Raw genomic sequence first — 14,446 nt, 5'->3', positions numbered from 1 at the left:
CCACGATGTGCCAAAGAAACCCACTCGTACATACGAACTACTATACATATGTATGTATGTATGTATGTATTTACGTGGGATGCAGACCGAAATCCACTATGTGGCCGAACAGTCTCAGACCAGAACCTCCCCAGTCGCATTTATGCAGAAGTGCATTTAGTTTTAGTTGTAGATAATGGCGAAATAAATTTCCAAATCTCATAACACATACTTTAGGCATTTGTTAATTTGTTCACAGCATTTGTATTTCAAATACAGTTCACGAGATCTGTTCTATAGTAGTTAGTCGATGCATTTTAAAAAAAGCAATTTTTTTTTCCATTGCTCACTCGAGACGTCAAACGCTTCAAAACTCTATTTTATCCTTATGTGCTTTGTATATGTATATATTATGGTGTTTATGTATATTAAAATGCTTAATATTACTTTAAATAATGATACATTGTTAAAGCAAAAACTATGCGAGTTTAAAAACTTAGTTATGAATTTGATTTACCATTACAAATTTTTTAAACGAAATCTATTCTTTAAAAATTTTAAATATTTATATGTAACAAATTTCATCCAGTATTTATGGCAATCAATGCCACTGGTATTCTTTAAATTCAGCATAAGAGCAAAGAAAAACTTTCATTTTAATTCAAGCTAATCAGATAAAATAAGACTTTGTAATATACTTATATTCCAGAATTGCAAACAAACAAAAAAACCTAAACAATTAAACTAATTTATATATGAATAGTTGAATGCGTTTTACTTTATTCAGATACTGCTTTTTCGTCAGTCCACTTTCTCTGTGAAGTTAATTATACGAAAATGTTTCCGTTTTCAAAACTAAATCGTAATTGTTGGCGAATATGAGCCTGTCTTTATATACATATTATATGTATCCAGGTGTATACATATTTTTATGCAGCTTTTCAGTCTCCGAAGGATGTTGGTGAGCATTCCCAGCTTATTTGATGCACCATTTCCCTGGAAATTGTATTAGGTATGGAATTCCTGTGATTGGTTTGATTTATGATGTGGCTTCAGTATTAGCCCAGCTTTTTTCATCAAAGTTTACCCAACATAAGTACTTTTCCAGACACCAATTAGATTAGATGGGACATGTTTTAATCGAAAAAGTATTTCGCCCAATCCAAAACACAAACGAAATATATATTTAAATGTTTCCGTATTTATTGAAATGAATCATGTGTATAGACAATTTTAGATCGTTTGCTGTTACATATGTTACAGTTGTTCTCAATTGTTCTCATCGGCAAGAATGTTGTTTGCCTTGCGATGGTGCTACGAAGTGCAGCACTCGACTAAATGTTTCCTGTCTGTTCTCTGTTGTATTGCCCAGCGATGGGGCAGTGATTGTGGATTGTGTCGAGTGTGGCGCAAGACGAAAAACATAATTTTTAAATATTAAAAAAAATGTTAAGTTCATTTGCATTTCATTTTTTCGTTATTTGTTGGCTGTGTGCCAGTGACGCAGGGTAGAATAAGGTGTCTGTGTGGATGTTTGTAGAATAGTTATAGTAAAAATCTAAAATCAAGTGTTTTAATATTAATGGGACAGCTAACTAATCTAATCGTCCATGCTCTCGTTATTGCGGTCCGGTGAGGCATTTCCGTTTTTAGGCGAGGCCGAACGGGATCGGGAGCGCGAACGCGACTTGTTGTCAACTGAGGCGGAACGGTCGCTGCAATGAAGAGGGGCGAGTAGTACATTAGTATCTATTTAATGGGTTTTTGTGCAGCCAAGGTCGAAGGACTATGCATTAGACGAACGAACACGTGCATCCAAACAAAACCAAAGAAAGCACGAAAGAAAGAATTTTACAATATAGTGCCGCCTCTCGGATCTGTGATCCGCCAAACTTACCGTGAACGAGAGTCGCGATGGTTCGACTTGGAACGTGAACGGGAGCGTGACTCACGCTTCGAAATGGAACGTGAGCGAGAACGCGAGTCGCGCTCACGCTTGGGGGAGCGGGAGCGAGTGCGCGAGTGGGACTTTGATTTGGACTTGGAAACATCACGCGATTTGCTGCAATACAAAGGGAGGACCAAATAAGTATCAACTTTGTAAAAACCGATGACCCTTCTACTTACTTTGAGCGTGAACGGGATCGAGAGCGCGACTTAACGGGCGACTTGGACTTGGAACGTCCACCACGAGACTTGGAGCGGCTGCGAGACTTGGAACGCGAGTGCGAAGAGCGACGAGAGCGAGAACGCCTGCGGGAGCGAGAGCGTGAACGGGAGCTGGATGAACGAGATCGACCACGTCCGCCTCCACCACCACCGCCACTGGCGCCCCCGCTGCCACCACCACCGCGTCCTCCGCGACGATCCTCGACCAGATGTACCCGTCTGCCATTCAGCTCCGTGTCGTCGAGCTTCTCAATAGCCGTCTTCATGTCCGACAACGAGGCAAACTCAACCACGCTGCCATACGAAACGGAAGATAAGTGTTAGAGCTTCGTGTTGACATGCGAGTTTAGGCCAGTTAAAAACTTACCCTTCATTACGACGCTGCTTGTGCGCATCGGCATAGGTAACCTCGCCAGCCTGACGCATGTAGTCCTTCAGATCCTGCAGATTCGCACAAATTCGGAAGAGAAAGAACATAGTTAGTTAATGGTCGTGCCAGAGGTCTTAAAGTCCGCATCTGATAGTGGCAAATCAAAGGAGAACGCATGCAGCAGACGAAGTAGATTGAATATTTCCAGGTCGGAGTTCGGAGTTTCCAGTCGGACTCTCGTGCTCTGGCTGAGTGAGTGGGATGAGTGCCTCCTAACCATTTCCACCCTCAGTCTTTATCCCTCTTTCAATGCCTGTGCCCGAGTCTGTATCTTCTCTCCTTTTTGACGCGCCTGCCTATTGTGGAAACTGACCCTCATCATGTGGGTGGATGGGCAGGCAGGACGAACATAGCTCAGCTCAGCTCGCGCTGTTGCCTCTCAACCACCACATTACAGCACCCGGCAGCAGCCGCCAGCCGTCAGGCAGTCAGCCAGTTGGGGGGGAAATATTCAATACTCCTTGCTGCACGCGTCACAGAACTTAGGCATAATTAATCATAGATAACAGACAGTGTTTCGTAATTGATATTTTGAAAGTAAATGAAAATAAACAAAATATATTTGTAATTGAGTTCTTACTTAATGCGCTTTCAGAGAGAGGACGGACACACACATCGTTATTATGGTTTTCGCTTAACACCGAGAGTTTTGATTGTCTGTCTAGTAACTGTGGACCAATGGGGGAACTGTGGACCACCTCATCGAAAGGGCGTTTAGCGAGCAGTCAAGAGCGTTCCGATCGAACATCGATTACTTAACCAGGCAGGCAGCCAGCAGCCAGTAGCCAGAAACCAGAAAACGCACGTACGCACGGGTGGGCGGGCAGACAACATTGGGGGGGATGCATAGCCGCCATTGCCTTAGCCAGATCTCGTATAGTTTTTGTGAACAAATTGTATATTTTATATTGCAAAAAGTATTAGCTCTTCAGATTTGGACCAGCAGTCAACGTTGGAGGGAAGCGTCGCCGCCGGGATACAGTCAGATCAGACATCAATGGTCACAGACACACAGTCGCCGGATGCCTGATGCCGCCGGATGCCGGAGGCGGGATTTGTGGTCAAGAGCGAGTGGCGAGCAGTGGCCGTGCACTTGGGCAGCACAACCAGTCATAGAGGCAGTCAACCGGGCAGCGGAGGCGTGGCCAGCGTGCATCTCTCACGGCGCTTCACAGAACGAACTGCAAAAATAAGAATTACGTTTTTGACGTCCGCCTGCCTCTGAGGCGTGGGCGCTGCTGACGCGTGTGACGACGACATACGGCAGGTGCTTGCTGCTCCAAGCGGGCGGTTGGTTGTCTAGTCAGAAGTCTCAGCCAGAGCACAAGCCAGAAGCCAGAACCAGGAAGGAGATTAACCTCGGATGCGCTAGCCGATGTGGCAACTGAATGCGCATTCTCTGTTCTACGAGTCGACCAGCATCAACGTCATCGCGTCATTGTCACCATCTTCATCGATCTTCGTCATGCACATCCTCATCCTCATCTCATCGTCGTCGCCAAGATCAGATCATCATCATCATCATCTGATTAACAAAACGCTTTGCTTCGCTTCGCTTCTCTTGTCTTTTCTTCTAACCATATTCGACCAGATTCGATTGATTCGCCTCGCACCCTCACACTCACAATTGCTATAAGGAATTTGACAATTCTTTATATATAATGTTTTGTAAATTAATTGTAAATGTTTAACAATTAAATACCTAACGCAAGAGGCAAGCCTACGCACGTGGGCCAGGTACACGCAGCAGGGTAGGCACAGACGCACTGGCAGCAGTGCGTAGGCTACTCTTTTGGCATGGCAGCATGGGGCAGCACACACCACTCAAATCTCAGCAATGGACCATCAGGCCAGCGTCGGCCATCGTCTTCTGGTCTGGTCTGGTCTGTTTTGGTTCGACTCGTTATTGGGATGGACGGATAAAGCGGCGGGCGATGGCTCATCGTGTTCAGACCCAAGCGGAGCGACGATGATAATGAAGCACAGTCTATTGGGATGCGATGTTCTAGTGGCCCTCGACTGCTGTGCTTTGTCTTTCTCTCTCTCTCTCTTTGTCTGTCTTCCATGATATTGTGTGACCATACTGGAAGTCACGATACTAGTGTGTCTGGGATCTGCCCACGTCTTATGGGGATGACAACGACAACTCTATATTATTTGTCTTTACATCTGGTTTCGTATTCGTGTTTAGATTCATTTTTAGCCAGATTGTGGAACCTTTGGACCGGCACTCACACACGCAAACTCACACACATGTGCGCCTCTGTCCCTCTGTGTGGTCACTCTTTCAAGCAGCACTCGGCTGGTACTCATCACATCAAAAAACTCTTTTGGTGTTCGGTACGGTAGTTGGTGTGTGAGAGAAATAATTGTGGGTAGATTACGCCGATCAGTACCAGAGTTAAGCATAGCATGTAGTATAGTGGTTTACATTTCACTTAAGCCTAGGTCAACTGTACAGCTTAGTGCTAACTAAATGTTAAAGGTAGTATCTGTTCGGGTGGGTTTTGAGTGGGTATCGGTAGCAAACAGAAAAAACAGGAACACCATAGTTGTTGAAATGGGGGGTTGGGTAAACGTTGGGTTCAAAATAATAAGAGTAGTCGAAACGGGAGTTGGATATAAGTTGGACTGGGACTGGGTGTTAGTGGTTTTCTCGGATCCGTTCCAAGTGTTAGCTGTTATGGCTAGTGCTACACTCCTTCTCTTCGTCATTTCTAAGCTACAGTAGATAAAACTAAAACGCTCAGCAACGAGCGTGCTCAATGCACTTACCTGCCAGCTGACGCGGCTCGACAAATTCTCAACAATCAGGCGGTACTCGGTGCGCAATGGCGGCCCATAGCGGGATGATGATCTGGAATTTTTGTTTCTGGTGAATAATTGAATGGATTTTGAAATTAGTATGACACTGCGCTGCTGCCGCTGCTCCATTACAGATGCAGATACAAGATAGGATGTATATTTTAATATTTACATAGAGAACGCATGATAGCAGGGAGCGCGGAACACAACAAAATTAGAATTACATAAGGTAGCGTGCAAATATGAGTACAAATTATAATTCTCATAGCAGTAAGGAGCTAAGGAGCGCTTCGCAAAACAAGAGTATAAAAACAGCAAGTCAGTGTCTTTCAGTCCCTTCCACACTGATGATTCTGGCCTGGTTTTACTGCCACACAGATGATCCCTCTCCACGCCACTCCAATCATTGGCGGCAGGAGACATGTGTGACATAAGTTCAACTCAAACAAACGAATCGCATCGGTGTGGAAGGGAATACAGGCGAAATACAAGAAAATATATATGGGGGCTGCTGGTTCTACATTAACTCGGATGTTGTAGAACAAAATCTTCGCCTGTACGTGCGACTACTAGCCCAGTCTGTACTTACTTGTCATTGTAACGTCCGCCTCCGCCGCGGCGTCCACCGTAACGATCGTCGTAGCGATCGCGATTGCTGCCACGGGCTGTGCCTCGGGCGGGTTCAACAACCACGCTGCAAAAATAGATTATTGAATATAGATAGAGTTTGCGCGCGCTTTTCGTGCAACTTACCGCTCCCCCAGCAGCTCTTTGCCATTTAGCTCGTAGACGGCATCATCGGCGTCACGATAATCTTCAAATTCCTGCAAATTAAATTACGGTTTGGTATTGATTTTCAATCAATCGCCTGCCCCAATGGCCACTCACCACAAAGCCGTAGCCGTTCTTAATTAGTATGTCGCGAGTGCGGCCATAGCCTTTAAAGAAGCGTTCCAAATCGCGCTCCCGCACTCCGTACGGAAGACCGCCCACGTACACTCGTGATCCAACCATATTGCTTATGATTATGTGTCTTTAGCAAATGCTGCAAAACGAAAGAGAAAATTTTCAGGTTCTATTTTGCTCGACTGTCCCGCCGTCACCAAGGCAATACAACTGCAATTCACGGCTTGTGTTTGAGTGTGTGTGCCCAAGTGTTTTGCCAAGATGGCGGTACCGCCAGGCATAAACGCACACGTATGTATGTACCACACGTATGTGAGCAATGTACCGGGTACAGAACACGGCAAAATAATCAATAGCTGTATAGATTCGTGTTTTGTGTGTGTTTGCATGTGCATTTACTTATTTGATTAACATACCGTTTACTAAAGATTTTCTTCACTAAATTTACAATCTACAACCTTTTTTTAACACTTAATTCACACTTTTGCGACAGCTACGAAAAAATGCAAACGGAAAACGGAAGTGATACTTTGTCAGCGCCGCCTTGTCACGTACGTCACGATATATTGGAAAAAACAGAGTGACCGTTTCGGTATATTATATACTTTTCGGGGTATTTTGACGTCGAAATTGAGTATATTTCGCTCGGTGTCCAGTGTGTCCAAAGTGGACACAAAAAGCAATATGCTAAAATTTAAAATTTTTTACTTAAGCAATGTCTTATTTGTGGGTGCTGTGGAGCTGGAGAACGACAATGCAGACTGCACTATTGGATAAGTCACATCCTGCGTGACAGAAATACAAAAAACATGTATTTTATCGCCTTATAAATTAATAAAACGAGTACCAGGTATAAAATTACTAAATAATAGTATCCATATAACCAGTTTTCATTCGAATGCCTTTTTAAGATTTATTGCACTTTTCTAGCCGGTATTTTCTTGTTTCGCCTGTCTCCTTTTCATGTGGTATATTTTTTTTTTGCCGACGAAAGATAGAATAATTCTATATTCCGCTCGAGTTGGGAAAATTCCAATGGTTGCTTATCTAGTATCTATCGGCATTATTGTTTTCGGATCTGAGTACTCGTCTGATAAAATCGGTCGAACAAAAAACGGATGGTTTCTTATCGTTTCCATATGAATATCATCCCTGATTCAATAATAGCTTTTGTATATTTACGGTATATTCTGAAAATGAGTATATGAGTGTCTTCGGTATATTTCGTGGAAAGATCCGCGGTCACACTGATCGAACACTACTAGGGCGTCTGTGACTCGTGAAAAAAGTGATTATATTGAAAAGGTTTTTACTTCAAACTGGTGTAATTGTGCAAATACAAGTACAATGGCTGACTTGAATGATTCCAACGGAAACTACGACGACAACGATGAGGTAAGCGAAGCGGTGCAAAGTTTTTCGCATTGTAAAAATGTCAACGCCGACAATTGCAGTGCAAATTTTGCACGCGGTTTTCCCAGATGAATAAATGAATATGTCATACGTGTGTGTGTGTGTGTGGCTCCGATCCTCGGGCACTTGCGGGCCGGCCAGTGACACGCCGTAAGTTCAAAGCCTTCGAAAACCGAAATGAATTTGCAAAAGAACATCGAAACCGGTTGGCGGCAGAAAATAAAACGTACGCATACACGCACATGTATACATACATATGTACACACGATAGACGTTGCGGCGTTGCAAATAAAAAGAAAATGGCGGGCGGCATTTTTCTTTGTTTTATTGATTTCACTTGCGACTGTACCTGACGTTTACTTATGTTTGTGTGTTTATTTATTTACCTCGTTCTCTACGCCCGCAGCAGATTACCGAGCCGGAGCAGCTGCGCAAGCTGTTCATCGGCGGCCTGGACTACCGCACCACGGACGACGGCCTGAAGGCGCATTTTGAGAAATGGGGCAATATCGTAGATGTGGTCGTCATGAAGGATCCGAAGACAAAACGGTCGCGCGGCTTTGGGTTCATCACCTACTCGCAGTCCTACATGATCGACAATGCCCAGAACGCTCGGCCCCACAAGATCGACGGCCGCACCGTCGAGCCGAAGCGTGCTGTGCCGCGCCAGGAGATCGATGCCCCCAACGCTGGGGCCACGGTCAAGAAGCTGTTTGTGGGTGGCCTACGTGACGACCATGACGAAGAGTGCCTGCGAGAGTACTTCAAGGACTTTGGCCAGATCGTCGGCGTGAACATCGTGTCGGACAAGGACACCGGCAAGAAGCGCGGATTCGCCTTCATCGAGTTCGACGACTATGATCCCGTTGACAAGATCATTCTCCAGAAGACCCACACCATCAAGAACAAGAGCCTCGACGTGAAGAAGGCCATAGCCAAGCAAGATATGGATCGTCAGGGTGGTGGCGGAGGCGGCGGCGGTGGTGGTGGTGCTGGAGGTGGAGGAGGCAGTGGTGGCGGCGGTGGTGGTGGTGGCCGTGGCGGCCCTGGTGGACGCACAGGAGGTCGTGGCGGAGATCGTGGCAGCCAAGGTGGCGGCTGGAGCAACAATCGCCAGAACGGCGGCGGCAATTGGGGCGCCGGTGGCGGTAGCTTCGGCAACAATGGCAACTTTGGTGGCAGCCAGGGCGGTAGTTCCGGCGGCTGGAATCAGCAGAGCGGCGGCAGCGGTCCCTGGAACAATCAGGGCAGCAGCGGCGGCGGCTGGAACAACGGCGGCGGTGGTGGTGGCTACGGCGGCGGAAGCAGCAACGGAAACTGGGGTGGCAACGGCGGAGGAGGCGGCGGCTTTGGCAACGACTACCAGCAGAGCTATGGCGGCGGCCCGCAACGGAGCAACAACTTTGGCAACAGCCGGCCTGCTCCATACAGCCAAGGCGGCAGCGGAGGCGGTGGTGGTTTCAACAAAGGTGAGTTCACATTCGTGCAGCACTAGACGGGAAATCATTTAACAAAAGCATCTTCTGAACTTGCAGGTGGAAACCAAGGAGGCGGCGGCGGCCAGGGCTTCGGGGGCAACAACTACAACACTGGAGGAGGCGGCGGCGGCCAGGGTGGAAACATGGGCGGCGGCAATAGACGTTACTAGACAAGGTAAATATGTAATCGAGTTGATTTGAGCCAAGCTGGGCTTAGGCCCGCAGCTCCGTATGTGTGTAGAGCGCTCGGAAACGTACATATGTCGTCGTTGCAGCTAGCAAAAAAAAAACCATTCATGTGAATCGCTGAACTCTTGAAACCGCTAATGCCAAATTTTCTCCTTTCTCGCAAATAGGTAATCACGTAGAGAGTCAGTTCAAGCTTCAAGCTAGACAAACAGGCAGTCTAGGCGCAGGCAGACACAGACTCAGACAGGCACAGGCAGAGGCAGGCAATCAGTGACAGTGACAAGTGTGTGGGCGAGAGTGTGTCAGAGAAGGCAGACAAATACAAGAACAAGAAAACAGCAAACAAGCCAGCTCGATCAGATATGCAGTTTTCAGCCCTTAAACCCCTGAATCCGCTAAAAACCAAACCGCGTACCATGTGTGTGTGTGTGTGGGTGTGTGTGTGCGTGGTGTGTGTTAATAAGCACCCACAACCAGCCACAACAAGCCAAAAGCAAGAAAATCTCACTCCACTTGTCGACAGCTTGACTGCTGCTGTCTCTCTTTATAAACAACAATATTATCAATTCATGTTTAGGATTTTAAGAACCTTGAACGCTTAGTTTTAACTATATTAACAAGAAAACGATAACGAAAACAAAAACAAAAGAAAAACCAAACAAAAACAAAAAACGAAAAATATACTAAACTACATTTTATTTAATGATCAATTGACTACCACCACAGTAACGAGAACAATGAACAATGCAGCGAACAATCTCGTTGGGGAATGGGCTGCGCCAGGTAGAGTACATACCGTTACCTTGCTTTTACTGTGTAGCTTGTCGGGAGGCGGCCATACCCAATCCACCGCCAATGCGGCAGGGTTTGCTGTCAAAGCAAACGTGGTCCCCTCAGATATATGTAGCATACAGAGATAGATGTATGCTTTACGTTTCATTTTGTATTTTGTAGCGGATGATGAGCGCATTGCAAGAAATCAAATAGAACAATATTTTATAATACCATTTTGTACATTTAAGAAATTTTATATTATTTATATCGTATACAAGAAAGATAATACTATCTATCCATCCCAATTCCCGGAGCAAGTTAAGCAAGTCTTGTTAATGAGTACTCTGCTCGTAATTAATGAGTTAGAATTGTGTATATTTTGCCGTAACACCCACTAGACCTACTAAAGCAAGCAAACCACATGCTCGCATAAACGAAAACATACCAACTTTGTTAGACCCTAAGAAGTAGATGCTACGATACACAAGAAATCCATACAAATCCAAAACAAAACAAAACATAATCTGTAATTAGTTCGTTACGTGAGCAACGAAGGCGATAAGAAAATAAAATTCTACTGAATGTTACCCACCCGAAACGATTGCAGGAAGAGAATCCCACCCCCCCAACCCTCCCCTGACTGATGGCGAGAGCCACAGCTCAGCGGAACAGGCGCAGGCGATAAGGCGATCAGTGAAATGAACTGAACCAGGGTAGCAAGGGTAACCTGTAACCTAGATAGCGTGGCAGACAACCGGTCAAACTAAACTCCTATACAAACAATGCAGACTACGTACTAATGCACTACGTATTTCTTTGCAAGACTGGCTGGGCTGGAAGGATGCCCCTGCTCCTGTGCTGAATTCGAAATACGTCGCTTCTGTTGTTGCACTTCGGTTCCGAAAAAAACCAAAAGATTGTAGAGGCCACCAGGGCGAAGCTTGGATTCACTTTGGAATCTGGTTGGTAGTGATATTTCTCCTGAAGGTAAGTCCAGGTAATTACTAACCCATTCTACATACCCTACCCGTACATAAGTATACGCTTACATCTGAATAAACAAACCATTTCCCCAAAATAAAACAATGCATTTTAACTATATATTTGTGGGATCACAAAGGGGGTATACTTAGTTCAAGCAAACACGAGGATGGTACTGGGAAAAGTCCGAACAACACAATTTTGTATATGGTGGGGACACGTACGTTTTATAGCCAAGGTGTGCCAATTTCGGAGAAGCAAAATACTAATACGTCATCTCAAGTTACTTGCTACTCCAATTAGTTGAAAGAATTTCAAATTATTACTAAGGTTGCGCAAGTAAACATGGAAAAAAGAAGACGGTAGCGGTATCCTTTCTGTAGAAATATTGAAATATTTGTAAGCGATTAATCGAACCCTTCATCGAAAGGTAGAAGACGATAGCACAAAAATGGCCGGCCCAGGGTTGTATTTGTTCAAGCCAACTGACTTGCAGCTTTTCGTCTGACATTTAAATCTTTTCTTTCCTGTCATTCACTTTCTCGCTACACTTCAGACTAGTTTATCTGCATTTGCTCCCATTCCATTCGGTTAAATAACAAAAATGAATAACAAACGCAGCTCCGATGGTCCTTGGCCCACTAAGCAAGAGGTATATGTGGGCTTTCAACAAACAGAGGGCAACGAAATATAATTTTCTTTTCTTGAGCAGCGCGTAGCAGTTGCCGAAAGCAGTGACAAGGCCACCTCAACCAATTTGGAAAGCACTGCAAAAATGGCAGTCCAGAACGATGAGCACTTGCGCAAGATATTTATTGGTGGGTTACCCACGCAGACTAGTCCGGAAACATTGCGCGAATTTCTTCTCACAGTTCGGCGCAGTGGCCGATGCTGTGGTCATGCGTGATCCCGTGTCCAACCACTCGCGCGGCTTTGGCTTTGTCACTTTCGTCGATCCGGGCTCCGTAGAGAATGTGCAGAGCACCCGGCCACACATTATTGATTACAAGTAAGTGAAAAATTAAAAAAAAAGAAATAGCCTCAGTTCCGTTCCGGTCACTCAGCTAGCTCCATTTTTTTCAGAACTGTGGAAACCAAGCCCGCCCTGCCGCGGCTGGAATTCAACAAACCACCCGGAATGGGCAATGACCAGACGAACAAAATATTTCTAGGTGGACTGAAGGACTGCCACACCGAGGCCATTATCCGCGATTATTTCTCAAAGTTTGGCCCAATCATGAGCATCAAGCTGCTGATGGACAAGGAGACCGGGCGCAAGCGGGGCTTCGGCTTCCTGGAGTACGAGGATATCGACAGTGCTGAAAGATCTTTGGGTATGTTGCTTAGGTTCCACATCTTAGTTACATTTTATCGTCACCCTTTAACCTCCGATCACAGTTCAGACAAAGCACGTCATCAACTCAATTACGGTCGAGGTGAAGAAGTCAGCTCAAAGACCCGATCCTGTTAAACGTCTTCGTTTTCCCGTTGGCGGGGCTGCCCGTGCCGGCTACGGGCCACCACAGCCAGCCGTGATGGACAGACACTGCTACAATGCACACTACAATCCGTACGTGGCACAGTCCAGCCTGCCGCCTTCGGCCTATATCAATGGCTGGGCCTCGTATGTCACCCCCGTGGTACCATCAGTGCCGCACATCTACTATGCCCCAATACAGTCCTCCGGCCATGGGGCTTTCGGAGGCACCCACTCTGCCTATAATACGCCCCAAAATTCGGGCGGCAGCAGCAATCTCATCGAATGTGTGGCACAGACCGGGCCAAAGCCTCACCAGACTTCGACCAATCAGCGTCCCATCAACGATTACAAGTCGGTGCAGGCTGCAGCTGCAGCTGCTGCTGCTGCTGCTGGTGCCGCAGTGGCTAGGGATAACGTGGTTGATATTGGCGCTGGAGGAGATGCAGCTGTTGCTGCGGACAAGAAGTGGTCCACCGAAAACAACAAAGTGGTCAAGCCATCACAGTCGCTTGACCATTCCAATCGCTTGACCCGCTAAAAATTGTGACTCCCTCTACCCGCATATGGCAGGGTAAGTTCATTTAATTTAATTATTCATTTTTTCTAAGCCTGTACCTAAAAATTACAGGCATGTATAGGATGTCGGCGGGCGTGGCACACATTTACTTCATGGGAGCGACGACACATTCATTGATAGGTTCAGCTTGGGACCAAACTTATTTGCTAAATATTTGTTGAATACACCGAATAACACGACATTCTCTATGAGAACGAGAAATGAAAAAGCTACACACGTACCTAAGAGCGATAAATTCTCTCGCACGGCGATTGAGATAGAGGCCATGTAGATTAATATTTAATAAAACCATTTATACAAGAAATTCAGAATATAATAAAGAAATTAAAAATATCAATCAATTACAAATCTAGTTTATGTACCTTAGATTGATGAATTCTACCATGTACAATTTCCCTTGCCGGGAAATTGATTTGAAACCCCTTGCCTGGCGCTGTTGATATTACATGGGATCTCCAGGGACAACAAAGTATTGAAATTAATATCTATTCAATATTAAGTGTAGCGTCAACAGTGTTCCTTTACTGTTTCTTTTATTTTTAATTCACCCAGTACCTGGGACCTGATACCTGGACCTATTGGAGGAGAATAAAAAGATACCTACACATGTAGATATTTAAAATCAATCAATTAAGTTACTTCTGCCCTCGATTAAGACAACTCTGTACACAGACATTTTGAGACTTAAAACCGTAAACTCTTTCTTTATTTAAACTATTTTTGTTGGATTGTTTTTTGTTTTCTTTTCATTTTCACTTAAAGTATTGCGTGAGTGAATTGATTTGCGTAATTGTTTTATATCTGAATCGCTATAAAACGCACCACTGAATTGTTTGTGACTCTGGATTAGAATTACCCGTTCTTTGATTTTTTTTTTTTGTTTAATTGATTAAAATTATGCAAATTGTTTGCAATTGCTTGGCTTGTGCGCATCAATTTCATTAAATGCTAAATGCTCAATTTGTTCAACTCGAATCGAATGCGAGGGAAATTCACTCACAACAAACATCTTGTTGCTAATCGTAATTAAAAATAATCATTTCTCTACGTTTTTGGATTCAATAATTTGATTTAATTTGATTTCTTGGTGTTTGTCGCATTCACCAGAACTTTTGATTCAAATTTAAATTTAAAAAAAAATTTAGGTGGTGAAAAATGTGAAGAAGAAGAATAGAATAGAAAAGCGGAAGATAAAAGACTAGAAAAAAAAAATAATAATAATACAAAAAATCATAGGTTTTCTGGTAAACACGTGAATCTTTCTT

The 14,446-nt window shown here is 44.7% G+C and overlaps 3 protein-coding genes across 8 annotated transcripts; 2 read left to right on the top strand and 1 right to left on the bottom strand.

The window, feature by feature from the left end:
- Nucleotides 1–1,160: 1,160 nt before the first annotated feature.
- On the bottom strand, nucleotides 1,161–6,833 carry LOC111079146 (serine-arginine protein 55). 4 transcript variants are annotated; one of them, XM_022374172.2, is made up of 9 exons: nucleotides 6,706–6,831; nucleotides 6,272–6,428; nucleotides 6,137–6,207; nucleotides 5,973–6,077; nucleotides 5,354–5,450; nucleotides 2,516–2,589; nucleotides 2,107–2,442; nucleotides 1,877–2,041; nucleotides 1,161–1,694 (listed from the first exon to the last, which is right to left on the bottom strand). In XM_022374172.2, exons 2-9 carry the CDS (start codon nucleotides 6,395–6,397, stop codon nucleotides 1,580–1,582), a joined length of 1,089 nt encoding a protein of 362 aa, XP_022229864.1. In that variant the 5' UTR covers nucleotides 6,398–6,428; nucleotides 6,706–6,831; the 3' UTR covers nucleotides 1,161–1,579. The 4 variants fall into 4 exon arrangements, with proteins under 4 accessions (XP_022229864.1, XP_022229865.1, XP_022229867.1 ...); XM_022374173.2 differs by having other exon boundaries at nucleotides 5,354–5,435; XM_022374174.2 differs by lacking the exon at nucleotides 1,161–1,694 and adding an exon at nucleotides 1,714–1,765 and having other exon boundaries at nucleotides 6,706–6,833.
- Nucleotides 6,834–7,518: 685 nt separating this feature from the next.
- On the top strand, nucleotides 7,519–9,640 carry LOC111079137 (heterogeneous nuclear ribonucleoprotein 87F). Of its 3 annotated transcripts, none has more exons than XM_022374156.2 (4): nucleotides 7,519–7,684; nucleotides 8,112–9,171; nucleotides 9,220–9,355; nucleotides 9,537–9,640. In XM_022374156.2, exons 1-3 carry the CDS (start codon nucleotides 7,637–7,639, stop codon nucleotides 9,348–9,350), a joined length of 1,239 nt encoding a protein of 412 aa, XP_022229848.2. In that variant the 5' UTR covers nucleotides 7,519–7,636; the 3' UTR covers nucleotides 9,351–9,355; nucleotides 9,537–9,640. The 3 variants fall into 3 exon arrangements, with proteins under 3 accessions (XP_022229848.2, XP_022229849.2, XP_022229847.2); XM_022374157.2 differs by having other exon boundaries at nucleotides 7,520–7,684; nucleotides 8,109–9,171; nucleotides 9,238–9,355; XM_022374155.2 differs by having other exon boundaries at nucleotides 7,520–7,684; nucleotides 8,109–9,171.
- Nucleotides 9,641–11,627: 1,987 nt separating this feature from the next.
- Nucleotides 11,628–13,514, top strand: LOC111079139 (ribonucleoprotein RB97D). The gene is given in 6 exon segments (XM_022374158.2): nucleotides 11,628–11,776; nucleotides 11,837–11,980; nucleotides 11,982–12,133; nucleotides 12,208–12,458; nucleotides 12,523–13,175; nucleotides 13,233–13,514. Coding segments are annotated over 5 exon segments (1,215 nt in total). The 5' UTR covers nucleotides 11,628–11,728; the 3' UTR covers nucleotides 13,143–13,175; nucleotides 13,233–13,514.
- The last annotated feature ends 932 nt before the right edge of the window (nucleotides 13,515–14,446 follow it).

The sequence above is a fragment of the Drosophila obscura genome, unplaced genomic scaffold (genome assembly GCF_018151105.1).
Source record: "Drosophila obscura isolate BZ-5 IFL unplaced genomic scaffold, ASM1815110v1 contig_150, whole genome shotgun sequence".
Taxonomy (NCBI): domain Eukaryota; kingdom Metazoa; phylum Arthropoda; class Insecta; order Diptera; family Drosophilidae; genus Drosophila; species Drosophila obscura.
The sequence above is the reverse complement of the archived record's forward strand: the minus strand, read 5'-3'. Positions and strand labels throughout refer to the sequence as shown.

Bases quoted from the DNA above. Each gene is read 5' to 3' on its own strand.
- LOC111079146 (XM_022374172.2), bottom strand. From the start codon at position 6,397: ATGGTTGGATCACGAGTGTACGTGGGCGGTCTTCCGTACGGAGTGCGG. The intron at 5,451-5,972 runs GTAAGTACAGAC...ATTATTCACCAG, and splicing joins GGCGGACGTTACAATGACAA to AAACAAAAATTCCAGATCAT. The intron at 1,695-1,876 runs GTAAGTTTGGCG...TCTTCATTGCAG, and splicing joins CATCGCGACTCTCGTTCACG to CGACCGTTCCGCCTCAGTTG.
- LOC111079137 (XM_022374155.2), top strand. From the start codon at position 7,637: ATGGCTGACTTGAATGATTCCAACGGAAACTACGACGACAACGATGAG. The intron at 7,685-8,108 runs GTAAGCGAAGCG...CTACGCCCGCAG, and splicing joins ACTACGACGACAACGATGAG to CAGATTACCGAGCCGGAGCA. The intron at 9,172-9,219 runs GTGAGTTCACAT...ATTTAACAAAAG, and splicing joins CGGTGGTGGTTTCAACAAAG to CATCTTCTGAACTTGCAGGT.